The following is a 27,941-nucleotide window of genomic DNA, read 5'->3' on the forward strand; positions in this document are numbered from 1 at the left end:
GCTGTTGTTTATGAATTCAGTATTTTTGCTACTTGCTGGACTTTTTTTCTGAGATGGTAGGTTTGATTTCTTTATGATTGTTGTCAGAGAGGGTGTGCTTGAAGTTAGGATTGTTTGAACATAGAACATCTGCTCTGTGGTAAACTGCAGTTCTCAGAACTTATGGCTATGGCATAAATTGAAATGCTATGATAATAAAGTATTCTCTTCCCAGGATTTTCTGGATTCCTTGAGACTTTATGAAAACAAGTGAAAATGCTTGGACATTACAATAGATTGCAGTACAGTGCAATTGAATGTAATGTGATCAGTGCAAAAGAAATAAAATGGGGTAACAGAAAGAAAGAAAAATCAAGTGAGAACTTTTAATCAAAATTACATACTGTAATAAAAATGAAGGAATGTGCTCCAAGAGCTGCCCCTTTTCCACAGCAGAAATCTCCTCTGAAAACACAGTTTAAAGCAGAGGCTATTCATCTGTAGGAAGCAGTGTTTGTGTTGGAAACCTATTGTGTGATGGCCTATGTGAGGCAGGTGTGAACCCCTGGATAGGGGATCCTGGAGCTGAGAGTTTGAGGATGTGTCTCCTACTCATGGGATGCATGTTCTGGGCCAGGAGAGGAGGGACAGTCTGCATGAGGAAGTGAGAGGTCTCCAGAAAAAAGTATGCATTCATTTGTTTCTGTCAGCAAATATGGCACTGGGGCACTTCAGATGAGAAAAAGTCATCTGTCTCTTATGACATCAGTAGGTTTGGGATAAGGCTCTGCAGTGACTGTAGAGTAAGCTGGGAAGTCTAAGTATCCCTTCCTCAATCACTACATAAAAAGACTAAAAGCCACGCTCTTGTACTGACTTGATGTCCTTTCAGCAGCAGTTGCATTAAATCCTGTCAGTCTTGGGTGATTTACCCGACCAACAGTTTGTCACAAGTAACTGCTGGTTGAGCGTGGATGTTTTACTCATGTGGAGAGGTTTGGTGTTTGTCCCACAGAGTCCATGGTGGGACAAACAGTGCCCAGGTAGGAGAAGGCCTGCTTGCTTTGTCTGTTCAAGGTGTGGGCACAGGGTGTTGGTGTGGCCCCATCTTTTTCTCCTACTAGCCTTCTTCAGGGTGAAGGAGCCATCTCAGCTCAGGCTAGCTTGTCTTTGATTCTTGTGCATTTACTAAAGTCAGGAAACATAATGCCCGGCGGCAGTGAGGAGCCTGGTCCTGGTAAGGTGTGCACTAGGCTGTTGGGGGGCATGGATCCCCTGGGGCATGTACCATGGCAAGCCATGATGCCCTCAAGAATTAACTTGCTATGTGTGGGAGGAGACTTCCTTCTCTGCCAGTGTCTTCTCTTCCTTGGCACCATTTTTGGCTGATTCTGCTGGATCAAGTCAGGCTAAGCAGCTGCAGACATTATTTGGAAATAGCATAGGCTACAACGAATTTGCCAGCAAAGTGTCCCATGTGTTGTGCCGGAGGACTGAGCTGCCACATTCCCAGACACCAGAGATTGACTGACAAGATTTTATTCTTTGCCTTTAAAGGATGACTGTAATGTGGATGTGATGTAGAACCAAAGCAGTGCAGTGGAAATTAAGTGAGAAATTAATCTGTCTTCTGTCACTTAGGCATTCATTTACATTGTCTCTGGTGTCAGAAAGAAGACCTGACATCATCTCTTCTGGGGATGTGTGTCTGTATTTCAAGCTTCCTACAATCAGAGTGGGGAAACCAGACCCTGCTAGTGTGCTAAAGCCCCAGTCCAGGCATAGATGAAGCCTTCAATCCAGCTGAAAACTTGGTCTTGCAGAATAGCTGAGATGCTGAAATTTGTGTGGCTCATCTTGCAGAGCTTGTCCACACAGGAGGTGAGCACAGGAGACTTTTCCATTTCTCAATGATGCTGCCACCTTGGCGGAAAGGGCAGGACCTGGCCTTCTCCTGGAGCTGCTGTCCCAGTCCCAGGTGAGCCATGGCCAGTCCATGATGGGATCTGGGAGTCACCAAGGACTGGGCACCAGAAGAATGCCTGAGACTGTGCTGATGTGGGAGGATGCTCCCTCAGTCATGCAGATGCTTTCCTGCTCATGTTCCCACACCTACCCTGGAATATAATTGAAAACAGCCAGCAGCAATGTGCAAGTACCAAGCTGCCAAAATGTTTAATTTCCAGGCTTTACAGTATTGGTAGTCTATGTTACTATGGCTTGTGACATTGTATCTTCTGCTATGAGGTAAATTATTGTGTAATTCCTGGAGGTGGCCACACATTTCAGTGTCATTATGAAGGCTGAAGTTATAGAAAAGGCTCAAGTCAGGATGAAGCATGGAGTGGAATGTTTTCGCCTGAACCAACTGTAATATTTCTCTGCCTAGCTCAGATATTTTAATCCCACAATATAGTTCTTGTGACCTTTTACACCAATTTGGAATGAAACCATATTGCAAAACTTAATTTCTCTGAGTCAGTTGTTTACCTTTCATCCCATCTGCACTACCAAGATGGTAAGTCTGGAGCAAAGAAGGTGGAATGGTGCCTGCCCTGATGTGCTACAGGGCTGCTTCTGCTCAGGTCGGGAGCGCATAGACACAAAGGCATGGAGTGATGTTCTGTGTGGATGCATCCCCTGTGCTGCTCATCTGCTCCATGACCCTTGTCCATCCTCTGCCACTTGCCCACTCTGTGCTTCTCATCTGCCACATGTCCCTTGTCTGCTCTGTGACCCTCATCTACCCTGCCCCCTTGTGTACTCAATGCCCTGCATTCTCTCTGTGTCATGCATCCACCTTTTGGCACTCACCTGTACTCTGTACAGGGTGCAAGGGTGCTTTGAGAGGGTTGCAGCAGCCCTGCCAACCAGGCTTAAGGAGAGACAGTCTGGAATGGGCAGCTGCAGCAACCAGACGGAACAGCAGTGTGTTCCCAGCCCATACCTGGCAGCACTGGTGCTGAGGCTCTGCACATGGCCCAGTGGGGCTTGCTGGTCTTGATATCACTGTTGGCAGTGCCTCTTCCTGCTGCTAGGTCCACCTGGGATCCCAAGAGTCTGCATGCCAGTGGCTGGTGGAGAGGGGAGATGACTCTACAGGGCCAGCTGAGAGGGAAGGGACAAATCCCTCACTGCAATTAATTGCAATGCCATCTTATATTCAGATGAGTTGGGCAATTGTCCTCCGGTATAGAGAAATAAATCTCTCCTAATGCAGTTCCAATATGGTTGCTCTGTGGCACCACCTACCTTTGTTGTATTAAAGTTAAATACCTTTGTGTACAAAAGTTTAAAGTGCATAGCTAAAACCTATGTGCTTGCAGTAATTGCAGATGTAAATCTTTTTGTCATCTTGCAAAGACTAGGTGAGGTATTTCATAAATATGTCAGAAACAGCATTAAAATTTTATGGCAGGCAGCACGGGTCGAGAATACTACAGTGACTTCTCAGCAAGGTACGTCCACCTTAACCCACAACTCATTAGTCATTGATGGGATTTCTGTGCCTCATAGCTTCTTGGAAATGCAGTAGTGTTACAAAAATCTGCATGTTACTGTTTTCTTACAATATGACAGCCCACTCAGAACTGTTAAAATACATCTATGACCAGTGTTGGCTAATGTAAAGATAAAATAAGGGAGAAAGACTGGCCAAACTGTGTGATCACATAATTATATTCAAATTAATTAGAAATTAAATTGGCAGTCTTGATGGGACTGGGAACTTTGGAAAGATGCTCTCTGAATGTAAGAGAATGTTTGTTCTCAACTGCAATAAACTACTCCTTGGCTGATGTGCAGCAACATTTAGCCAAAGCAGGGGCTAATTTCATTTTGAAATCGCATGGGTGAAAATTTAGGAGATGGCTGCACCTCAGCCACTCTCTGAAGGGTTAATCAATGACTTCAGGATGGGACAGACATGAACTGGACGTGCTTTTGGTGAGTGTATGAGGGCGTCATAGATGATTATAAGTGATCTACTGAACCACTTACAGCAGATTTGCCGGTGGATTTACAAGCCTGCACGTGTAAGGAGCATGCACGTACCTGTGTGTCCGTGTTGGCAGGTCTTGTGTGTGTGTGTGTGTGTGTGTGTGTGTGTGTGTGTGTGTGTGTGTGTGTCCTTATATGTGGGGTGTGTTTCTGTATGTGCACCCTTGCTGCTGCAGCCCCTGACATCCCAGGAAAAAGAATGCCTGGTCCCCTTGTCAATAGCTCTGCATGCCATACCCTACCTGCTATGGGAGCAGACCCTGGGTTTTGCCCCTAGCATTTTCCAGGTGGTATCCAGGTGGATTGCTGTCATAGTGTCTGTAGGTAAATGAACATGAAGGGTATACTTTTGTATATGTATTTATATAAATGTATATATTGTTTCTTCTTGGGGAAAAAAAAATGTGTTGTTCCTCATGTTTTTAGGAGAGAAAATAGTTCTTACAAACAAAAGTATTCCTCTGTTTGTTCAGATTTCTTTAAGGAGGATGTTGCAGATGCTCAGCAGCCAAAGCAGAGTCTGGCTTGTACCACTGGCCCCTGTAATTAACAGTTATTGCCACATTTTCTGGTGGTTATTCCTACAGGCAGAATGCTGTCTAATTATTAGTACAGATCAGTGGCACTACCTAGGATCCTGTGAATGCCAATATCTCAGGGTTGGCCTGATGGTTGCAGCACAGCACAGCTCCAGACTCTGTCTTGGCTAAAGGTGGGTGAAATATTTGATGTAGTTTTGTCATGTTGTGTTGAAACAACATAGGTAAAATGCTTTCTGCTCTAAGGACTCACTGTTTGTCAGAGCTTTTTTTCATTTAAGATCAACAAGTGAAGGTTTTGTCCCATCTAAGAAAAGTTTCACTTGAAAAACATTTGTGAGGGCTGTTCTTCTGCTGAAATCTAGTATTTTCAATTCCATCATTGGAATATAAAAGGCTGCTGGTAGGATATTAATTGTACAGAAAGCATTTCAACTTTTCCATTATAATGCTTTTTTCGCTTCTTTCCTGTGAGAATAAATAGATTGGTCAATACAATGCCAGGTAACTGCAGGTTCAATCAGAGCAGCTTCCCATTTTGATGCAGAGGACCTGAGGTGTGCAGAAAAGCAGCTTCCTTTTTTTGAATCTACTCACTGAAGAGGTTTTCCGGAATAACATTTTTCAGCCCCCTTGGAAACATTTCATTTTATTAAAGGGTCTTCCCACCATGACCCAGGGGACTTGAGCTCAGGGGACTTCCATCACGTGTCACTCTGCTCAGAGTGAAGATATGTCTCTTTGGGGTGGCGCATGGATTGCTTGCAGGAATGGGCACGAGAGTGGCATCTGAAAGGGGTGTATTGGCCCCCCAGGCTGCCAGATCCTCCTGGGGGATCTGGCTGCAGCACCCATTGCCGTATGTTGGATATGTCTTTCATTCTGGCATAGTTTCTGGTAACACAATCTTGAGAACATTCCCCAAGCCTGTCCTTCAAAGATTCATCTATGAATCCCACCAGCTTGTCCTGGTTGTTGGTTGGTTATGACCCTGAGTATCTTCATTGAAACAAATTGGATGGATCATGGAAGGCTTTTGCTAGATCCAGTGTATTTTTCTGCTCAGCTTTTTCCTGGGGGTGGGAGGGACACTATTTTGGAAATACCTGCTTTGTTACAGTAGTGTAGTTTGGTTATTTTGCCCCATTTTTTGGCACTTCTGCAGCATGTAGACTGCTTGGTCTAGGGCAGGCAAGTTGGCAGCCAGGTGTGCTTGGTCTGCAGAGCTGAAAGCAGGGTGATCCATTTCCTTCCTCCTGTGGGACTTCTGCACGAAGAGCAGGTGAGGGACCAGAACACCTGGCAGATGACTGGTGGTTAGCCTGTGGCATGCCCTGAGTTGCTACTCCCCCAGGTTAAATGCAGCTGATATTTTTACATTAGAGCAGTGTATATCTCTGATCCTGCTGTTTGCTAATGAATGCTGAAGTTAGAAGAAAGTCCAAGATTCAATCAAAACAGAAACCAACAATAAAAATTACTGTGGATTTTTCTTCAAATGCACAGTTCTTTCTTCCTTTCAAAGGTATGGTTAGTTTACTACTGAGATGTTGGGCTGGGTTTTCTGGGTTTTTTACCCTCACTGAACTCAAATTTAAAATTTAGTTTTTCTCTGAATTTAAAAGGAAAATATTTGTTTGGAAAACAATTGATTAAGAAAAACCCCAAACCCAAATCCATGACTCTCACTGAAGTATTTTGTCTGAATTGCCAAAAATATATTAGTGATGTGAAATAACATTTTTTTCTTGTGACCTGTGGTATCAACTGAAAGGTTTTTCCCAGCTCTCCTGTTCATGGGGAAAACTTCTAATGGAATGACTCCTGTGGGCTTCAGAGGCAGCAGCTTCCCACACAGGACTGCAAACCTCATTCTCTCTCACCCTAAACCACTGCAATGGCTTGATGTGGAGAGGAAAGTTTATTTTACTGAGGGAAAACCATGCTATTGTTCTCTGCTTAGAGCCCAGACCCTTTTCCTGCCCTTCAGGGTCCCCCACAGCTGTTTGTCCCTCTGACTTCATGGGTGATGTTGCCTGAGCTGCTGGATCATGACACTGTCTCTGGAGTGGTGTTGACCCAGGGTGACAAGAAGCTTCTGCTTTGATTTATATCCTCCAGCTCAGGCAGTGACTGGCCCTGTGGCCAGCAGAACCTTGATGTAGCAGATTTCCAGGCTGTATTTGGATAGCTGCTGCCTCACAGAGTCAGCCAGGGATGTGTGGGTGTGAACACACGGCTCAGTGCAGTGCTTATGCCTGCTCCCCATGCATTCAAGCATGTCTTTGCTTACCAGGGTAATGATTGCTTTTGGAATTCGCTGAAGAAATTTATGATCCATGTGATTACTTCCTCAAAGTAAAACAATAGAAAACAAATAGAAGACATGAGAATGTTGATTTTGAAAAGTTACAGTAAGATCCCTCAGCAGAAGGGAAAGGTAGAGGCACCAGGAGTTTAGACATACAAGGAGATGGGTTTGTCTGCAGGAAACCAACCTAGGGACAAATACAGCAGATAGTTTTTGAACTTATTCCCAAACCCCCAGAAGGAATGTTGAAGATATTGCTGCTCTGGCCTAACTCTGCATTTTGTCCCCTGATCTTCTGTTCTTGTCTCTTAAGCAGTTGTGTTTCTTGAATACCATTTCTCCTGGTTTCTTTTCATTTCTTGCCACATGGAAGGGCTGCGTAACACATTGTCCTAAATGCAGAGCTTGATTAACAAAAAGGCCCAGCAGTGGACACAAGTGGAGAAAACAGCGGCTGCCACAACTCTGGCTGGAGGGATGGCATAGCTGCCTGGTCATGGTCACTCTCCCTGTTGGGCGCCAGCTGGGAGCTGTCACATGGCTGTGGCAGGGAGGAGAGTCCATTGCATCACCTTCATGTTATATCACCTGCAGTTGCATAACCTGCATTACTAGTAACCACTACATGGATAACAAACATCTACCCCCATGTTCCAGATGGCTTCTCCGTGTCCCAAATGCTTGTGCAAAAACCTGGTGTCTGAAAAAACTCAGCAAAAAGTGTCCAAACCTGTGTCTGTCTGCATGTAGGTGGCTCTCTCTTGGCTTGAAAGACAGGTGTCTGCCAAGGAAGGCAGGAACCTCCCTTGGAATGGAAAATATTACCTCCTACCTTTCAACTTATTATGACTCTGAAATGAGGGGGCTGTCAGGCAAAGATAGGGGAAAAGCAATAACAGTTCTTTACTTAAACAAATAAATAAGTAAAACAAGGCAAACAAACAACAGCAGCACCAACAAACAAACAAAGCCCAGCCCCAGCCCCAGCCTCTCTCGGCACTTTCCCCGCCAGTGCAGTTCCGGGCACGGCCGGCAGGGGCACCGGTGGCTCCCGGCCGGCAGGGGGTGCTGTGATTCCCCCGCGCCTGCAGGGGGCGCTGTGGCGCCAGCTCGGCCACATCTCCCTCATGGGATAATGGCGGGTGAGCCAGCGGCAGAGAGAGAAAAGGGGCTTCCAGAAAAGGGCTTCCTTGGCAAATGCATGGGGAGCAGCCAGTCTTAGTGCCTCACTGGCTGGTGAAATGCACTGTAGCAGGAACCTCACGCTGGAACAGCAGGGGCGAGCATATCTGGGGTGGCAAAACAAAGTGTAGCAAAACCTTGGAAGCCGTGCCAGGAGCTGTGGGGGTCTCAGCAGACACAGGGTGTTGGGTAAGGTGTAGCACAGAGCCCAAATCAGTGGCAGAAAACAGCGGGACTGGGCAGTGGCAGCCAGGCTCCTTCTGGAGGGGGGATGGGTTGGAGTCCCAGATTTTCCCCTGTGGCACCTGAGCAGATGGGAAGGGTCGCTTCCGGTGTTGAAAAGGTCCCAGTTCAACCGCTGCTCCTATGAGCAAAGGCTTAGCAAAGGGAAGGAGAAGCGGTAAAGAACAGAACTCTGCAGTGGTGGCAAATTCTACCCACAGCAGCAGCCTGGCACCAAGACCACGACCGTCCCTCCTCTGATCCTGAGGGTGAGCGAGCAAGCCAAGGCCCTCACCCCCCAGCCAAAATCTTGCAGTATCTGTGCAATTCCTAAGAGAAAGCCCCCCAGCTTAGAGATGGTAGTAAACTGCACCCTTCCCCCTCCTCCACCTCCAGGCCCCATCTTTTGTCTCTCAAGTATTGTAGTTATCATCTCGGAGGAAAAAAATGGGAGAAAATTCCCTCAGAGAAGAAAAAAAAAGGAAAAATCCTAACCTCCAACATTCCCGTTGAACTGTACTGGCTCTGGAGCTTCTGATTCATGAGGTCTTTTGAGACTTAAGTGTTATTCTTAAAGTGGCATATGAAACTCCTTTGCAGACTATTTGCTCAGATTCTGCATTTCAATCCAAAAGTACCATCAGCTGGACAAAAGCATTTGACTAATCTGCTGGTTTTGCTGGTGCTGTCACACAGTCCCAGGACTCATGACTGCTGTGCTTCATAGGGCTGCAGCCAGGTACTCTACATGTTGAATGATGTAGTGTAATGACAGTGGTCAGGCTTTTTCCGTCCTGGGAAGTTTCCACACCTTGGATGAACATGTCCTCTCTCAGAACTGGTCATGCTTTCTGCAGGGCAGGAAGTTTTCCTTCATCCTCCTGGCCTGTTCCCAGTACTGGTACGTGGATGTGCCTGCAGCAGCAGTTCTCTAAAGCCACAGGAGTATGAAAAACATGGTGATATTTTTTCATTTGTCTCTTCGTTCTTGAGATTTTTACACTCATGCTTTTCAGCTTCTCTGCAAATCAGAAAGAAAACTTTCAGGAAGCTTACCTTAAAATCAAGAAGACTGGTAAACATAAGTCGATGGTCCCCAGAGAAAGAATGCAGCAGAGTGGACAGTACTGTTTTGCAGCAGCAGAAGGTCCATCCACCACCATCAGACTGTCTATCTCTGTCCCACTATCTCAGGGTGGAATGCATCTCCCAGAGCTTGCCACTGGCTTGTAGCAGCAGTGTTATCGAGAATGAGTCTTTGTTCTTTCCCCTCCTTACCTCTACTTCTGAGGGGATGATGGAATGGTCTGACCCCTTTAGGGCTAAAGCTGTATGTGGAGTGTAGAGTCAGGTTTGTGGCACAGAGGTGAGCTAACTCTCACAGGAATCCTTTGTTTTGTGTCTGTGTTTCAGTGAGGTGAGAACTACAGAGGAGAAAGCTAACTTCATATTACGTGAAGGAGGGATGTGTGTGATTCCCACCCTTCCCTCGTGTTGTGGCAGTCAGTGTGCGCAACATACTGCGCGTGTGTGCATCCTTGGATGGCTGATCTGTGGTGTTTGGTTTTGAATGGGGCGAGGGCTGTCTGCTAAGAAGTGCTGTCAAGAAGTGTAGTTGATGGACATTGGAATATCTGGTGAAATTTGTGAAGCAGTCATGCAATGTTCATTCATCTACCTTAGTTTCACTTAGGGCTGTACCATTTGTCTGCCCAAGTCTTGCATTGGTAAGAACAGGGCTTGAGATTTTCTCTCCCACTTCTCTTTTTCCCCTCCCTTCTTACATGTTTCTATGTTTCCTTCATTTTCCTTCTTTCCCTCCTTCTCTCTCTCTCTCTTTTTCTTTTCCCCCTCCTCCCCCCCACGCTCCAGCAAGGCTGATGGATATGCAGAGTATGTTAAGAAGCGAGCAATACTGTCACTGAGCTGATGGTGCTCAGTGACTCCTCAGGCTTCTGGCTGGTCTGTACTGCAGGAGCTTGACACCCTGACCACTGAGGCATAAAAAACAGAGAATTGGAAGCCTCAGCCTGACAGGCACTGGAGCATCCCCCAGAGAGGGTCCACGATGTGTGTCTGTGTGTGAGTGTGGGGAGGAGGGCAGTGAGGATGGTGGGGGAGGAGGGCAAGACAGGAGAGGATGAAACAATGAAATGTCAACCCATTCCCACCCACAGCCCTGCTGCAGCAGTGATAAACATTTGGAAAGTGCTGCTGCCCACTCCATGGCATGCACAGCATCAGCATGGAATGGACTGTGTCTGTGCAGCTCCAGGAGAATAGGAGAGGGGAGGGAGAGAGGGATGGAAGGAGGGAGGAAGGGATCAAGGAAAAGAAGGAGAGTGCTGGGAGAGCTGAAAATGAGGTGTCATGTTGTCCAAGGGGAGAATGCTTCCCCTTGGGATGAAGCTTTTGCAGGCATGAAACAGCCCATTGTGAGCTTTGTTTCAAGCCTGGGGTGCTCCTGGTGCAGGAATGACAGGACAAGCTTTTCTGTGCACTCTGTTCAAACAGCCCACAACAGCGATCTACATCTGCTGTCCTGTCCACTCTGTCCCTGGGTCCATGCACTGCGCAGCTCTCAGGAAGGATGTAGCAGCAAGGCTCACTCCCCATCTGCTTTTGTGTGTCATGTCAGTCAGGAAGCACAGCTGTTTTGTGCAACTAAACCAGGGCTAAACCTTTGAAAATCTCACTTCCCTGTTGAAAGGAAGAAATGTAGTCCCTGGGGAAGGTGGTGTGTGATAGCCTTCTTGTAGAATAGGCACCCAGAGAATGAAAAGATTTCAGTGTGCCACACACTGGAGGAGAATGTGACCATGACTTCAGGCCTGGGAAACATCGTGACTCTCACAAGCAAAGTTCCCAGACAGACCCCTGCCTTTGCAGCCTTGGGCAAATACCAGAAACACAGGCTGGGCCAGAGACGAGCAGGATGCCGAGGAGCTGTAGAAGCAGGAAAAAATCAGGGAGGACTCTGGGTAGACAACAGCCTCAATTGTGTTGATGCAGAGGCAGAAAGGATCTAAGAGAAGCTGCTGTGTCCTGCAGGAGAGAGATGGATCCGTCCGGTGGAAGGCAATGGGGATGCTCTTGCCACTGGCTGCAGTATGTCGAGTGGCTCCTCGCATCTCTTTGGGCATTGTCAATTTTGCTATGCTTTACTCTTTTAGAATGAGCACTCTGACAGAGGTAACCATCAGGCATTGAAGTCATCCATCAGCCATAGGGACAGGAGCAGAGAAGAACTGTAGGTCCTGTGTACTTCCCTGTGAAGAAGGGTTTGAAGCAGCTCCATTTTTCCTGGCTCAGGGTGAAGTAATGTCATTCCTTAGAGGCAATAAGAAAAACCTTATTTTGAGCTTGTGGAGAGTTGTTGCCACAGCAAGGTGTGTTAAGTGTAGAAGCGCTTGCTGCTGCATACTTAGGACCTTCTCTCTATGGAAGCTGTGTTGGAGAGGGAGGATAGGTTGATCCTAGTAAGTGTCATGGGTCCAAAGGGCTGCAGAAAACAAACAAGGAAGAGATGCTAACAGAGACTTCTGTAGCAGACTAGTGTTGGGCTGGTCCTGCTGTCAACACTCAGTCTGTTAATCTTGTGATGCAGGCAGAGAGGCAGCTTGTTTACTGAAGCAGAATCACATGGAGATCAAGCCATCCTGGACCTGGCCCTATGTTTTGGTGACCAGAGCATCATCTCCTATTCCCTGGTGCCAGTGTGCCAGCAAATGGCCTAAACCATGGCCACTCACTGGCCAGGAGACCCATTTGTGGTTTCCATGTTGGGTCTATACATTGTACGGGGCAAGGGTGCTGAGCCTGAGATGCTCAGGGGACACTGTCAGGGGTCCACTGCCTAGCTGGGGTATGGCAGCCTGGGTATGGGGTCATGGCTATGCCAATGCCAAGGACCTAAGCAGACAGAGGTCGTGGCAAGCATCTGCTGTGGCCTGTCAGCCCTCAAATCGTGCCTTAGGAAACATACCCTTTCTCCTGCTGTGCTGTGCTTGTATATATTTACATGTGGGAGAGGGAGAAGGGAAGGAGGAACAAGAGAGAGAGGAGGAAATCTGTAATTCAAGAAATATTTCCTAATAAAACAGCAGCAGTGTTGGCATTTGTGTGGTGGAGGGGCCAGGTCAGAGCCCCATGGTGCAAGGCTCTGTTCTGAAGAGCTTGCAGCTGAAGTATGAAGCAGGTGACATGTGAAGAGAACAAACAGATGGGAAGAATAGGAGCTGATGAGGAGATAAATAGCTGTAATTTTTCAAGCCTATTTTTGCCTTTGTCTGGACAGTTCAAATCTGTCTGAAACTGAAGCAAACATCCCTCTCCTTGGGTTACAGTGTTGGAGAAATATCTGGGATCATGACAAATTTTCCATGAAGGGTATCCAATATCTAGAAATTGTCTGGTTCATCTTCTCCTGTAGCAGAGACTGTATCTGGACAGCCCTGTCCTTGTATCGTGCCTGTCACCTGAGTCCTGTAGGGCTGGAGAGGCAAAGGCCAGCCCCATCAGTGTTTCCCAGAGGCTTCTCCATCTCTCTTTATTTCCTTGCTCCTGCAGCAAGTTCAGGAGGCCTGGGTTGCAGCACACAAAAGACATGTAAAAGATCTTTGCACCCATTTACTTAATAATGTATTCCATATTTCCCTTCCTCAAGGCAGAGTGTCCACCAGTGCTTTTACTGTGGCTGTCAGTGGAGCAGAGCACACACTGGAGAGCCCCTTTACCTCAGAATGGTAACTGTAATCTCAAATCAAATGACCTTTTATTCTGTCTTTGTCTCTTTAACTTAGGGAGCGAGTTTTCTGGGAGCCCATACAGCCACCCACAATATTCAACATACAACGACTCCTGGAGGTTTCCCAACCCTGGACTCCTGGGTAAGTGTTCACCCCTGTCTTGAGAGATCAGTGCAAGGTGTGCAGTGTTTGTCCAGCCCTGGGGTGGGCAGAATGTGTGTCCCAGCTTGTCCTCAGTCTTGTTTAGACCCAGAATGGAACTGCAGGTCCCCATTGGGGTGCATGATTGCTCTTGGTTCACTTTGCCAACAAGAAGACCTGGCCCAAATGTCTTCCTGCTTCTGATAAAAATCCTTCCAGAGACATAGGGTATTGCTGGAAAGCAGGGTCACCATGTTTTCTGAGGGTAAGGGACCCCATTCAGACAAAACTTGTGGTGCCAGTTTGCCTGCAGCCAATTGTAAGCTCCACTGCTTCCTATGACATTGCTGCTTGCTTGTGCGTGTGCTTTGCATTTCTCCCTGATCTCATGTTGTGTTTGCCTCCCAGTTGTTGTGTATGCCCACTCCATCTCTCCTCAGCAAGGGACCACTGGTACAGCCTCACTGATGCCAGCATGGTCCTTATGAGCAGTGGGAGACAGAAGCCCTGTAACTCCTGCAGGATCATGGCCCTCATGTGAAGGATAAACATAATCCATTTTACACCCCGTCAAAAGCTGGCCCACTTTGACCTTATATACATGTAGCATGCAGTAATTAGAATTTTTCCCTGCATAATTTGCATGGATGAGGTAAGTAAAATACCAATTAATTGTCATCTCTCAACACAGGAGTAGCATGCCTTAGAGATTTCTAGATTTATGGATGACAGGGCTGTTATATGTGACCTCCAGCAGCGAAATAATTTTGAATTTTTGTCATACTTTTTTCATCCAGTTTCTTTGTTTTAAGTAATTGAGTCCCCATGTAATTGAACCACCCAGGCTGTATTCATCATGGTTCTTGTCCTTAAACAAATCCTTCGGGAGCAATAGACAGCCTCAGCCTCTCATGCCATGGTGCTGGTATAATGCTGTTATTTGCTGTGCCACATTTAAGGGTTTGTTAGCGCTTCCATCATAAATCAACAGACAGATCTTCAGCTAATATGGATGGGCATAGCTGCACAAAGCCAGGGGAGTCCCCGTGCTTAAACCCACTGTTTCCATGGCCACAGCCAGTGGTGCTGGCAGAATTTTGGTTGAGCAGCATAGGGAAGATCCTTTTGCCAGAGGCAAGAGCACACGCTATGCTTTCTTCATTTCTCATTTTGCAACTCCTTTTGAGTCAGGAAAGCTGCTTCAGCAATGCTCTGCATCATGGATAGGCCTGCAAAGCTAGGTTTTGTGTAAAACAACAACAAAAAAAACTTAAAAAAAAAATTCCTTCTGAACTGTTAAATAAAATTGGCATGATACTAAAAGTAAATGACAACCCAGCTCTCATCCTGTTCTTCTGCATGAAGACAGGACTTCTGGAGAGGCTCCTGGGCGGTTTACTGTGTTCCTGCCTGTGGGTATTCACCTCCAGTAGAAAGGTGTGCACTCTATCTGGGGCGATCCCAAAGCCATTCCTGAGCAACCCCACAGGCGTGGGCAGTGGCTCTTCCATTATGTCAGCATCTGTGCAGCCATGGCCTGCTCAGCTCTTTATTGGAGGCAATGGACCTGTACCAGCTCTGAGCATGCTGTACACAGTGCTGGGCAAGGTAGGTCCCTGTGATGCCCTGAAGATGCTGAAGATGCTGAAGATGCTGAAGATGGGTAGGTCTGGGTCAGCAGAAGGCTTTATACAGAGGCTAGTCATGAGACAACTGCTTGCTGCCAGGATCTTTTACCTGTTCCATATTTTTTTTTCTACATTCATCCTCTTTTTCTCATTTCCTTTTTGGATCATGGATTTTGGGGGCAAATTGCAACTCATCTTTGACATATGAGCAGTTATGGGGATAGTGTACTCCTTACAGCAAAGCTCGTTCTCTGGCTGGAGGGGATTTCTTCAGCAGTATTTACCCAGCAGCATGCTGTGAACATATGTTTAAATGAGGCAAGGGAAAAAAGAATCAGAGGCTATAATATTTTTCCAGAAACTGTAGCTTTCTTGAAATTGAAGTGTTTCATGCTTTAATGTCAATGCTGATTTTTTTTTTCTGTTGGAAAATGCAAAATATATAATCTTGGCTTCCTTATTTTTGTCCTCTTCAATATACTTTGTTTAAGCATGTTAAAAAAAAAAAAAAAAAAAAGGTGAGTTTTTGTTCTGCAGCAAGTCCTAAATATGAACTTACCATTTCAGTTCAGTCTGGTCACAGAACTGAGGGGGGGGCTGGATTTTCCTGGAGAGGGAATCCCCTGTCTGACCATGGGCAGGTCCAAATACCTTGGTATGATCTGATCAAGAATATGTCTGCAATCAACCACAGTCTGTGGCTCAGATGTCTCTTGTGCCTTACAGAGATCCCTCTTATCCATAGCTCTACCTTTGTCATTGGAAGCCTGATCCTACAATTCCTTCTCCCCAGTGCCTGCTAATCCTACTGGTAGTTTAGGGCAAGTAGGAGTCTGTGGCAGGGCCTTTAAACCTGCCCCAAGTCTCCCTGCACACCCAGAAGGTGCTGTGTGATGAGCCTGGGCACACGCAGTGGAGAATAGGTTAATTTGAACTATATCCAGGATGCTTCCACTCCTCTCAGGAGTATACGTGAGTGCATTTAGTAATTCTCTCCTGAGAACAAGCTCTGGCAGTATCGGTCTCAGAGCAGAAACCTTGACAAAATTAATCAGGACTGGTACATTACCTGACACAGTTTGTTTTACAAAGTCCTGCTCCTTTCACTGAGATGAAAGTGTAATACTGTAAGCACTTAGCAGCACCTACGTTCAATTAATTCCCTGTGCTGGCAAGGAAGATTGCACCATAGCAATCACACAAGTCTGAGACCTGTGAAAGAGGAGCTAAAAGGAGAAATGCCATGATTTGCAAGTGGAGGAAAGGATACTTGGATTGAAAAATTTTATTTGGGGGAGAGAAAAAGGAGAGAGATGAGAACAGCGAGAAAGCTTTGGTTTTTAGCCCCCAGTCTTTGTCCTGTATGTATGCAGCAGCGAGGAGGGGTGTGTGGTGGTTTCTTCAGGGGAAGGCAGAACCATATTCATGCAGAGACTGGGAATTGGTTGTCTGGCCCCAGCAGAACACCAGCTACTCACCATTACCCTGCTGTCTGCTCTGCCCTTGCTTTGATGCTTCTCACCTCTGCACCAGACACCAAGCCTCTTCTGCCCTAGCTGTCGTGAAACCAGTGAAGAAGGGGGACTGTGCTCCCTCCTCTCTGGGGCAGTCCCAGATTCTGTGCCCCATGGCTCCTGCGGAAGAGAAGACAAATAAGCCATGGTCCTTTAGAATGGTCAACAGAAGCAGGGGCATAAGTCAGTTATCTGCTGCAGCTTTGCTGTGTGCTTCATGTTCTCAAATCCTGCATCACCCTGGTGGCATGCACACCTTTGTTGGTGTCAGAGACATGACCAGCTTTGCTGTGGGGAATGACTCAGTCCCACCTCAACCACAGCAGGAGTGAGGACAGTCCCCAAGTTCCTGGAGGAATGTGCTGGGAAGAGGACATAAACCCTGGCCACTTCGGTGGTCTGGCTTAGTGGCTGAAATAGGTATCTCCATCTCTTACACAGACAAAGAGCTGAAGGAAGGAACATCTTTTTCCTTTCTTTTTTTCCCCCATATTGTTCTGCAAATGACCTGCAAACAGTACAGTGCAGGGATGCACATGGAGGCACATGCTTGAGCTCATGAGAGGCAAACGTGCAAGTCTAGGGCTCAGGCTGTTGGCACATACTGATGCACACCAGCATAGGATCAATTCAACATGTGCATGCTAAGGGCAGATAACAGCAACACTGTCTAATGGAGAAAAAAAAGTCATTTTTTGTTGGCTTGTAGCATTTGTCTCACTCCTGCTCACTGTGGGTTCTGTTTGATGCAGATGTGATCACTGTGCGCGGGCTGGGAAGGTTTGCCTGCACCATCGCTGGGCCATGTCTGCCAGTTCTGGCAAGGCATCATGCAAGGGCAGGGCTTGGAGCCTCTCAATTAGGATTAGATTCAATTCCTCTGTGGGATTCTGTGGAAAGATTAGAGAACAAGTAGGCACTAGAAATGACTGTGTCAAGAAATAAATTGATGATAGTATGAATTAGAAAGGAAAAATGATAGAAGGATGGACTAGTCTGTTCTGGATGGGGGCATGGTGACAGGAAGAGGGAGTGATTTCATTTTTCACTTTAAATACAAGCTTATTTGATTGCACAGCTGAAAGGCAAACTGGCAAAATCTAACTTGAGAGAAATAAACGTAAGGCCTTTGAAATGCATGGGAGAAATATTGGGCTTTTTGTAGCTGCACTGAGTCAGAACAGATGTAGAGGAAGAGGGAGTATGAAAATAAAGGCTCTGACCCCCAAAAGACCCCATTTACCCCAAAACCTCAGAAAGCACTGCATCCAGCTCTGATGGGACCCACACACTGCTCCATGACTCAGGGTGAAATTGTTTGGTGCCACGGAATTCCTCCTGTGTGTTTTTCCTCCTGCCTGAGCTGAGCTGCCATGGCTAGTGCTAGTGCTGATGCCAGTGGGGACTGGGATCTCTGATGTCCACCCTCACTGCCTGCCTCACACTGAGCTCCTGGTGCTGTGATGGGTGAGGACAGCAGTTCCACCTGGCTCTTCACTGGCCTGTGAGATGTTTTACCTCAAGGTACTGCCTGCCATCCCCAGGGACGTCTGTGCAGCTGGCTTGGCCATGAGGGGACATGGGCCAGCAAACTGGGCACCCCAAGAGGGCAGCTCCCAAAGAACATCCTCAAAACGCCAGCTAGACATGGCATGCACATTTCAAGGTCTGATCAGCTGTTAACTTTTGCCTTTACTCATTCAAGAGTGGCCAATTCAACCAGAGAAGTTTTCTCTGCTTTCAATGGCTTGAGTTTGGCTGGGATACAAAGTATATAGCATTTAATTTTAGGCTACCCATGAGAATGATTTTCATTGTCTTTGTGAAGCTTTCCAGTATTCTCCAGGAAATATAGCTCATGAGGCTGGGGCTCTTTAACCTGATGTCAGTTACCTGGAAGAAAACTATCTGTCCAACACAGGATAGCAGTTGTGGTGCCCTCAACAGATAACACAAGACTACACTTGTGTAAACATAAGTGGAATGATGACCTGCTGAAGAGATCTGCTTTAACACCATTGACTATTGTTGGGGAAGATGAAACAAGAAAGTTTTACAAATATGATTGCTTGGCAAAAGATTTTGAGAATATAGAAACTATAAGCGAGATTGAAATGAAAGCAAGCTTTGACATCTCTTAGTTACTGAACAACAAGAAAACAATGGTGTGGCTGGCTGAAGGTAATCTTTTTTGATGAAACAATACCTTCTGCAAGCAGGCAGGTCTAAGGGTCAGAGCAGACTCTGCCAGCTTGGCAGAAGGGGTCTGAAGAGTAGGTTTTAGAGTTTAAAATGTAGCACAATATGGTAATGTAGTGATTCTTATAGGCTGTATGTAAATGCTATAAGATTTGTATGCTGTATTAGATTGGTTAGTGAGAATCAGAATATTCAACACAGAAGATGATTTATTGTATTGTAACGAGAACTTCGCTCTCTGATGTTTTTGTTTTTGCTCTTGTTCTCTTGCTTTTACTCTTGCGCTCTTACTTTTCTATGCTCTTAGCTCTTGCCTTTTTACGTTATTACTCTCTCATTTTCTCTCTTCTCTCAGGCCTGCTCCGAGCTGCAGTTGGCAGCTCCCAGCAGGGCTCTGTACCCACGCCCTTTGCAATAAACCGCAAGTTCTACGACTTGGCTTCAGAGATCTCTCGTCTCTATCTGTCTTGACTGCGCTACCCCCAGTCTCGCCTACAGACTATGGCTTAAAATTTTTTACTTTTAGTAAATAACCTACGTCAGATAGGATCCTGCCTAGGAGTTTGTATAAAGACATCTTTGCAAGTGTTCATCCTGGCCAGTGATTTCATGGACTCTCTTGAATTATTCTTGTGTACAGTAAAACTGTCTTTCTAGTCAGCTAGGACCACACTCCTGAAGATTGCTTTACTTTGTTTAAACCCTTTGCAGTGGATTTGTCTGATTTTGGGATGTCTGGATCAGTAAGGATGCAACCGAGGACAACACAGACCCACACGCTGTGTACAAGCTCCTGTTTTGCCACAGCACTGTGCAGGAGACAAATTCCAGTAGCCAAAGTCCTCTGTTTCTGACCCCTCAAGATTCCAGAAGCAGAGTGCCACATGCTGTGGTAGGATACTGATCATGATGAAGTTTTCTTCTTTGCCCAACTGTGCTGAGCAGCACATTGCACAACATACTGAGCAAGAGCAAGTGTGCGTGTGCTCTGTTTTTTGGATGCCTCAGCTTGTGCTCCCTTGGAAATGAAAAGCTGGAGGCTGGTGATGAAACCTGAGCTGATCTCCTGATGTGGCACTGGACAAAAGCAGCATAGAAGGAACAGCTGGGCTTGCCTGTCAGATTGAGCCTGTTGGACACACGGCAGTGAGGTAGCACTGCGTTTTGCTAATGGTTAACAGCAACTGTCCCTGATTTTAGGGATTAGGGTAGCCTAAAATCTCTGTGTGATTCTTACTCTGTGCCTGGGCTATTCTTACTCTGTGCTGCTGCTATAACCAGCAGCCTTCAAGTAATCACTCAGGTAATTTTGGAGTGACCAGCAAAGTGTTCCTCTGTAGGCTGTACAATAAGAGGAGACCGCAGGAGGCTCTCCAGCCTCCTAGAGGGGAAGGCTTTTGGCTCAGCTCAGAGCATGTTACCAACAGCACCAGGCATGCCAGCTGGGTTCCCCTTCCAGCTCCAGAGGGTTTGCAGGGTGGTTGAACAACTGGGGTGCTGCTACACTCAGGCTATGCCTAGGGGCTGGGCAACCATTGGACCTGCAGGATCAGTGTTTGCTAGAATCCGGGATGGGAGGTGAACAACCAAAAAATGCACCTTTGGCTTCACTGCCCCTGATGCTTTCCTAAGGGGTCCACAGTCCCTACTGAGGTAGTCGCACCACCTTTTCCAGGGGGGATCAGCTCCTTTTTGTTACTGAAGGAGCAGAAGTCACTGCCTCTGCGGCAAGTCACATCCAGGGCTGTGAAGATCCTTGACAGTGTCTGATAGACTGCTGTCCCATGTGTGTTGAAGGCAGGGAACTTAGGATGGAAGGCAGCTCTCAGATAGGGCCACTTATGAAAACAAACCCTAAGCCCTTACTACTCCAGAGCTGTTACTCACATTGGCTCATTGTTGCTCATCCAAAGCCCCCAATGGTCTCAGATACATGTGGCTGAGTACAAGGGGTTCTTCGACACTGTGATGTGCCTCACGTCCCATGTGTGTGAAACTGGTGACTTGCAGACCAAACTGGTAGAACCTTGAAGAGAGAAAAGTCGCTTCTTAGGATGGATTGGAGTTGCTTTCATTGCAGGTGTGCTTGGAAGGTTAAAACTGGTGCTGGCTGGACGGATTGGTATCCCTCTGGATACCGGTCAAAGACTCTTGTGCATTCAAACAAAATAGTCCATGTTCCTGGTGATCCTTGGGATCATAATCATCCTATCCACCAGTGCTTAGCCCTGCAGGACAGAGAATTTTCACCAATATTTTTCAGGCCTTTTCTTTGTAAACAAGTGCTTTCATTGAAATACTTTGAATGCTTTGGGCTTCAACCTCCTCCTTTTAAAAGGAAGGCTTAAAAATAAAAGAAGTCAGAGTATATGGTAGTGTGTTGAGGTTGGAATATCCTGACTTTCTGTTCTGAAAAGTAATTAACTTCTTTTTGTGAGGTAAAGGAAGTTGATGTTTTGAGTGAAGGAATGGAAGAAGGTATCAAATGGCAAGCAGCAATGCAGAGCAGTGGTAGGGTTCTTCTCATGCAGAATGCATGAATGCAATTTTCATTCTATTTACCCAGCCTTTATTGAAGCTTTGGCTGGAGTGCCGTCTGACACCCATTGTCAGAACACTGCAAGCTGGCACCTCTCCACCTTTGTCTTTCTCACAGTGGTCTCATCTCTGACAGGCTCCCCCTACTACTACAGCGCTACAGCCCGTGGAGCAGCTGCACCAGCTGCTGCTGCCGCCTATGACCGCCACTGACGCCGGAGCTCAGGGCATCGGCACTGACAGCACACGCGTCTGGGACAACCCTGATGAGTCATCCTGCTGCCACCATGCCAGCCACTCCAAAAGGGAAGGAGAAAGTACCTAGTAGGAACATGATAATTGAAATTTTGCTCCTAAAGCTTGTTGAACTAATTATTGTATTCTTAAATCTGGTTGGGTCCTGAATCAAACAGAGAAACAGGAGGAAGTTGTACTCCTGAAGCTCTGTGTGGTCAAAAATGTGTGGTAGCTTCATGTTCTTTGCAGCCGGCTGGCTACTGCTTTAATCGCCTGCGGGTGCCATGGCTGTATCTGGGGATAAGGAAGAGGTGTGAGCAGCTCCCCTTGGGGCAGCTCCCTCTTGCTGCACACTGAAACAGGCTGTGAGACTTAAGGCAATTTTCTTTTCTTCTTCTTCTTCTTCTTTTCTTTTTCTTTTTCTTTTTTCTTTTTTTTTTTTTTTTTTTTTTGTGTGTGTGGCAAAGAAAAAATCAGTCTGCTCAACTTTACGCAAGCACACCACTGTAAATATTTGCTTGTTTGTATTACTGTAAAAGTAGCTTAAGCATAAACAGCAACACTGTACAAGAATGAAATCAAAACACATCCAAAAGTGTGTTTTGAAACTGGTGCACTGATTCAAAGAACTCAGTAAGCTTTAAGCAACTTTGAACCAGGTTAACACTCATTGTGGCTGTATTTTGAGCTGATGTTGTTTCTATATAGAGCATCCTATTTGACAGTTGTGTGTGATCATGCTATATGCTGGTACCAAACACATGGGCAACTGAAAGACATAGGCAATTTTGTGATACTTTACTGCTTAATATTAATTTATGTTCATTTGTCATCATACTAAACACTGGAACAAATTCACTGGTTTCAAGTTAATTCCAGGAAGGAATTCCTAAATAATAGTTGACACCTTACATATATCTCTACAGATTGTGTGCTAAATCCCAGTCATGAAAACCCTGAGGGGAAGGCAGAGAAGTACTGTGGTTATGATTTTTGTTAAGTGCATATACTGAGTGGGGGGTACCAGGCATGAGCGCAGCTGCACTCACTTTCCAAGCCAAGCTGAAAGGGAAATTGCTTGTTTCGGGGTGTTTCTTCATTTCTGTGAAGGCATTGCAGATTCCAGCACGGTAGTCCAGACATGTCTGAGGGGACTTTTGCCTTGCTAACTCTGTGTTTCTTCCCTCCTACTTGAATAGGAAGCACTAATAGTCACACGTTTCAATATGCACCTTGTGAGGAGCTAAATTAAGAGAGCAGAGCAGCTACGAATGACCACTAAGCAGCTACACCAATCACTGCCCCTCCATGGAGCCAGGAGAACTGCTGATTTCTCCCTGAAGCCTCCCCCTAGCCCAGACCAAGGCACAGACAACCTCAGCCACATAAGGATGATGGGCATGACCCCATCCCTTCCCTCATGAGGGCAATGGAGAAGCTCCCTGGTCCTGCTGAGATGAAGACCTGGCTGTAGCCTCCTTACTCCCAACCCAATCATCCTCATCCACCCAGAGCTGCCTGGGCTCTTCTGTTGGTGCTTGCCTGCAGAAGAAAGGCTTCTGGTGTCAAACTTGAGATGCACTCCTGTGGAGGAACATTCAAGCAGGTATTCACCAGGTTCCAGTTGTACAAACCTTTCTCTGGCAGCTGCTGAGTTAACACTATTCTCTCTCTTCCCTTCCCACCTCATTACTTGTGCTGCATATCTGGTATCTGTAGTGGCCACTGATCTGCTGAGAAATTCCCTCTCCCCCTCTAGTGGCATCTTCTCATGGTATGGAAATGCAGCCATCACTTCCAAGTTTCCAGGGCAGATGTGTTCCAGTTCTCAGCATGAAGACATCCAGGTCCCACCAGCTCAGTAACATTTCAGCATGATGTTCACAGACCCCATCAGGCATTTTAGCCAGAGTCTTTTAAACTAACCCAGAAATATCAGTGAAATGAGTGCTACTTTTATTCTTTCAGCAATTAATATTGATACACACCTGTGTTTAACAAAAGATAAATAACAACATGGAAAATTATACAAGGAATCTTCTGAAACCCTGCTTTGGGTTCATAACTCTCTGCATACCCCATGACTGCTTTCAGTCCTTGGACAATACTGGAAAGGGTATTTCTGTCCCTGGGACCCTGTGCATGACCCTGGCCAAGGGGTGTGCATTGTCTCCACTCTAAGCACATGCACCTTCTCTGTGAGCTCAGGAAGGGCTGTGTCTGTCCAGTGCCTTTGCTGAAGAGATGAGAAACAAGGGTTTGACCACCATTGCTGGTGAGGTATCTGGAGCAGAGGTGTGCTGAGTTACACTAGCTGTTGGGACAGCATCAGGCTTGGCTAAAACAAGCCTGATGTGAGGGAACTGCTGCTCATTGGCATTGGGTCCTTCACCCACTCTGCCTACTCTCCTGCAATCACATTACTTTTACTTGTTTCCTCAGCAGCATGAATTGTGTGACATACATTAATTCAGATAATGTTGAGAAGACCAAACATGAGATTTCAGCAGATGTTATATCTATATTCATGCCAGAAGTGCTTGTAGTTGGGCTGGGGATTTTAGAAAGACATGACAGGTGTGTTTCCTCCAGGTGATGGATGTGTGAATGCCACTGTCTGAAGTGCTCAGGCCTGACTGGTCTCAAGGCTTTCATCAGGGCAGCCCTTGTACTCTGGATGCACAGACAGCTATTGAGGGGAAACCCAAAACTCCTAGCCTTGCACATGTGAAGCAGGGACTTGTGCCTGACCTATCTCCCAAGACATGGCAGCCATGGCTCACTCACATCTGCTGGGACATCCTTCTGTCATGAGCAGCTAGTGTGAGTTAGACCATGGAATATTCATGCCATGCTGCTGGAAATGGCACTTTTTGACAGCACTTTCTGGTTTGGGAATATTTCACCTGAGATTTACAAACTGCTTTCCTCAGAAAGACTTTCTGGCCATAGTCTTCACAGTGGGAATCCTCCTCCTTGGGGAGCATCTTTGAAAGGCACTATTGGTAGAAGGTGGTCATCTGGGGACGACAGAGGATTGCCTGCCTCCATCCATCCTCTGTGGCTTCACTATTTCATGGGGGAGGGGCTACTGGGTGAGGTGGAGATGGGAAGCAAATGACCCTTAGGGGCTGCTAGGAGGGGAGAGAGCCAGTCCAGTGCTGGGGTTTGGAGTGCCCTGCTAATCCTTTACTCAGTGCCCTATGGAGCAGTAAATCTTTTCTAAACCATTGCAGAAATCAACCCTATGAAGTGCCTTCAGGCAGTTTCAGCACTGAACTCTCTTATAGGCTTGGTTAGATGGAGAGTTTTCCAGTACTTGACACTCCAGCAATAATTTTATCAAATACATTGCTGACACAGGCTAAGAAATTAAATCTGAGAGGTGAAGAGGAAAAATGCTGCTGTAAGACTAAGTGGAGGCTAGAATCAGGATTGCATGAATGAGGGGAATTCTGACTTGGCGAGGAAACCTTCAGTTAAATGCTGTCAGACTGTGACGACAAAGACACAAAATGTGGACAGAGTTTGTTTATCATTGTGTCTGAAGGTTCAGTTATGGAGATATCATTGTTAGGCAGCTCTACTGACTGCAGAGCTCTGGATGTCTCAGGACTGGATCAACAGCTCAAAAGTTTTCTTTGATCACTGTTGAAGTAGAAAAACAATTGGGGCTCTGGCGTCATGGGGCCAGAGAGGGACTGTTCATTCCAAGATGTCTGAGAAGTTCTCTGATGGGACTGGCAGGTGGTACGACAGCAGTGCTTGAGGCACTTGGGAAGGAGATGGTGAGGAAAGAAACAGTACCAGGGTACATGGAGCTCACAATCTGTCACCCCTCCTGGACTCCCTGTGACTGATTCCTCTTGGTGCTGCAGTGTCAGGGGAGTGCAGTGGGACAGAGCAGCATGGTGGGGGAGGGAGGTGTGATGGCCTCACTGTGCCAGGTCTTAGCAGTTACCAGATGTTGATAAATGCTTTGCCATGCTGGTTTTAGCTAATGGGGTTATATTCCTGGTTTTCTTTTTCTTTAATTTCTGTATTTTACACGTCCTTCAGTAAGAGGAGAAAGGAAGCCATGTAATGGTCTTGCTTATTTCCATACGTGGGTACCTGTAGCTCCAAGAGCTGTGGCCTGTAGTAGAGTCAACTTGTGTATCTGTCATTGGCTCCAACATAGCTCTGACCAAGTGTCCTTCCCAGTACCATGCTCTTCTCTGCATGCATGTATTACTAGGAAGCATGAGGCCCAAGAGGTAGCAGAGCACTAGGATGACCCACCCCATGACTCTGTCCCAGCAAATTCTGGAAAAACCTGGTTTTTCTTCTGGATTCATTGATGAAATGTTAGATGACCAGCAGCTCTTGGCTAACATGCCCTGAATTCTCGCTAAGCGTGTGTGATGGTCACATGTGGGTGCTGTTAGGCAGAGCTGGGCCAGGCAGCCTGCACTGACAGAGGCACTGGGAACACTTTCCGAGCTGCAGCCAACTGCCGCTCCACTCTGGAGGCAGAGTGCTCAGTAGCAACACAAGGCTGGGGATGCCAGCTAGGAAGCCCTGTAGTTTCTCAGATCTGCTCTTGTCACAGGTACACGTTACCGTGGTAGGACAAACAAAAGGATCTGAAAAGATCAAAACCAATTAGTGTTCTTTTTCTAGTTGAGCTAATGAGACTTGACGTGCAAATGCTGAGTGAAAAGCATGAGTGAAAAGCATGTCAAAGTGGTGCCCAGATTGCTCACCTTGGCATCACAGCTGGCATAGGTGTCAGCTCCAGCAGTGGCCTCCCTCACCCGTCCCGTGAAAGGCTCACAGAATGCAGGAGCTCCATGGTGGGAGCCAGACTGAAAGGACTGAGCTGGACACAGCTGCAGCATGGCTGGGTGAGCAGGCATGCATGTAGGGATTTCTGTCTACACACCTTTATGTGTCGGCACACTTGAGCATCTCAGAAGCTTGCAGGGGTTGTGGAGAGGTGGATCCTAGTCCTGCTTCAGCCCCAGACTCCACCCAGCCAGACCCCTGTGTCCAAGGTTTCTGGCTCTGCCTTGTCTAAATTAGGTGGGAAAAATGGCCAGTGGGCATTTAGACCTGCCTTTCCATTTGCTCTGCCTCCTGCGGGAAAAAAATCTTGTCCTGGTTTTTCACTTTCTGTAGTGGCCTTTGTACATTTTGAAATTACAGAAACTCATTTCATTGCAAATGGAATTCCTTTCCAAGAAAAAAAAGGACAAACTTTTTTTTCTTACAGACAAACAACTATGTATTAGGGACTTCTAGCATCAAAGAAATAGAAATACATATCTATTGTATCCACCAAAGTCTGCAATGCCTGCATTGAAGGAAAAAGAGAGAGGGAGAAAAAGAAATGCCTCCTCACCTTGAGAAGTACATACAAACAAAAAATAACTTACAAAAAAAAAATCCTAAAAATAACAGTTGAATTGCCTTTGAAAGTAGGGGATAACATCTGTTGCAAAACAGATGAAAAAATGCTTCTTAAAATGTGTATGTTTTGTATTCTTTTTTTCTAGTAGGAAAAGAACAAACTTGAAATCTTGGTGTTTTTTCCTTAGTGCTGTGTGTTGCTTTTGTGTGTTATAATATTTGAATGTAATTACAGCGGTGCCAATTTGCCAAAGACGTCGAACATTATTTTGGGGATTTTATTTTGGGTTTTGTTTTGGGTAGCAGAAAGGGAGGTGGGCTGGGGACCAGGGGTGCTAAGGCATGGGTCAAAAAGGAGGGGCCATTTGAAGGGTTTTTTTTTCTTCCTTTCTTTATTTTTTTTTGTTTAATTCTTATTTCCTGTCAATGCTGGAATCTGTGATTTTATTCTAAGTTAAATGGTTGACTGCAACACTTTTTATTTTTAGATTAGTTGAAGAAACATGCAATAAGATTGGCGTAGTTCAATATCTGTGTGTCTTTTCATGAGAGTGACTGTTACTTGTGGACATTTGGTTTTATGTAACCTTTATGTGAGATAATTATTTGTAAATATTTACCATAATTTTATTGGTTCCTAAAATAAAAGTAATTTTTTTAAGTTCAAAATGCCTGATTTCACTCTTGTCCTCACCTTGCGTCCTGCCCTTCTAGGGGAAAAAATCACCAGGTAGTTGCATTTGAAGTGGGACATTGAAGACCCTCAGAAAAAAGCATCCATTAGACATGGTCATTCATTGCAGCCCAGTGTCACCGAACACCCACCCCCATGCAGCACGGCTGGACCCCGTAAGGTGCTCCACGCTGTGGCAGAGCCCAGGCCACCACAAAATGATGAGGTCAGTGTTGGTGAAGAGTGTCACGTTCTCAAGGGTTCCTGGCCCTGTGGACTGATTGTTCTCCCCACGAAGCAGAGGCACCCTCCATGGCAATCCTAGGTGCAAGATGGAAGAGTTTGCTGGGGACTGCAGTCAGGTACTGTTCAGAAGAACTTGAAGGCATCTCTCCTGTCTGAAGACCACAGTGGTTTGGCTGACACATCCCCTGCTTTAGAGCAGGGCCGTGGAGACTGTGCTTTCTGTTTTGGGGAGGGTTTGGTTTGAGTCTTTTTAAAGCTTGCTTTTGGAGTCGAGGTCTTTTTTTGAGAGTGGTTGTTTGGGAGCTTTTTTGAGACTTTTTGGCTTTGGGTTTTTTGAGTGTAGGGGTCTTTTGGATCTTGTGCCTTTTTCATTGGCTCCAGCTTGACCACTGGC

The 27,941-nt window shown here is 46.2% G+C and overlaps 1 protein-coding gene across 5 annotated transcripts in view; it reads left to right on the plus strand.

Moving 5' to 3' along the window:
- The window catches only part of PAX5 (paired box 5), a 135,938-nt gene extending 108,641 nt beyond the window's left edge, over positions 1 to 27,297 (plus strand). For 4 of the 5 annotated variants that reach the window (XM_059873355.1, XM_059873357.1, XM_059873356.1 and 1 more), the window contains 2 exons: positions 13,035 to 13,121; positions 21,137 to 27,297. In XM_059873355.1, coding sequence (XP_059729338.1) covers positions 13,035 to 13,121; positions 21,137 to 21,213 — 164 coding nt within the window. In that variant the 3' untranslated portion in view covers positions 21,214 to 27,297. The remainder of the gene's footprint in view (positions 1 to 13,034; positions 13,122 to 21,136) is intronic. The other variant, XR_009490273.1, reaches the window with a different exon arrangement.
- Positions 27,298 to 27,941: the final 644 nt, after the last annotated feature.

The sequence above is a fragment of the Haemorhous mexicanus genome, chromosome Z (genome assembly GCF_027477595.1).
Source record: "Haemorhous mexicanus isolate bHaeMex1 chromosome Z, bHaeMex1.pri, whole genome shotgun sequence".
Classification (NCBI taxonomy): Eukaryota; Metazoa; Chordata; class Aves; order Passeriformes; family Fringillidae; genus Haemorhous; species Haemorhous mexicanus.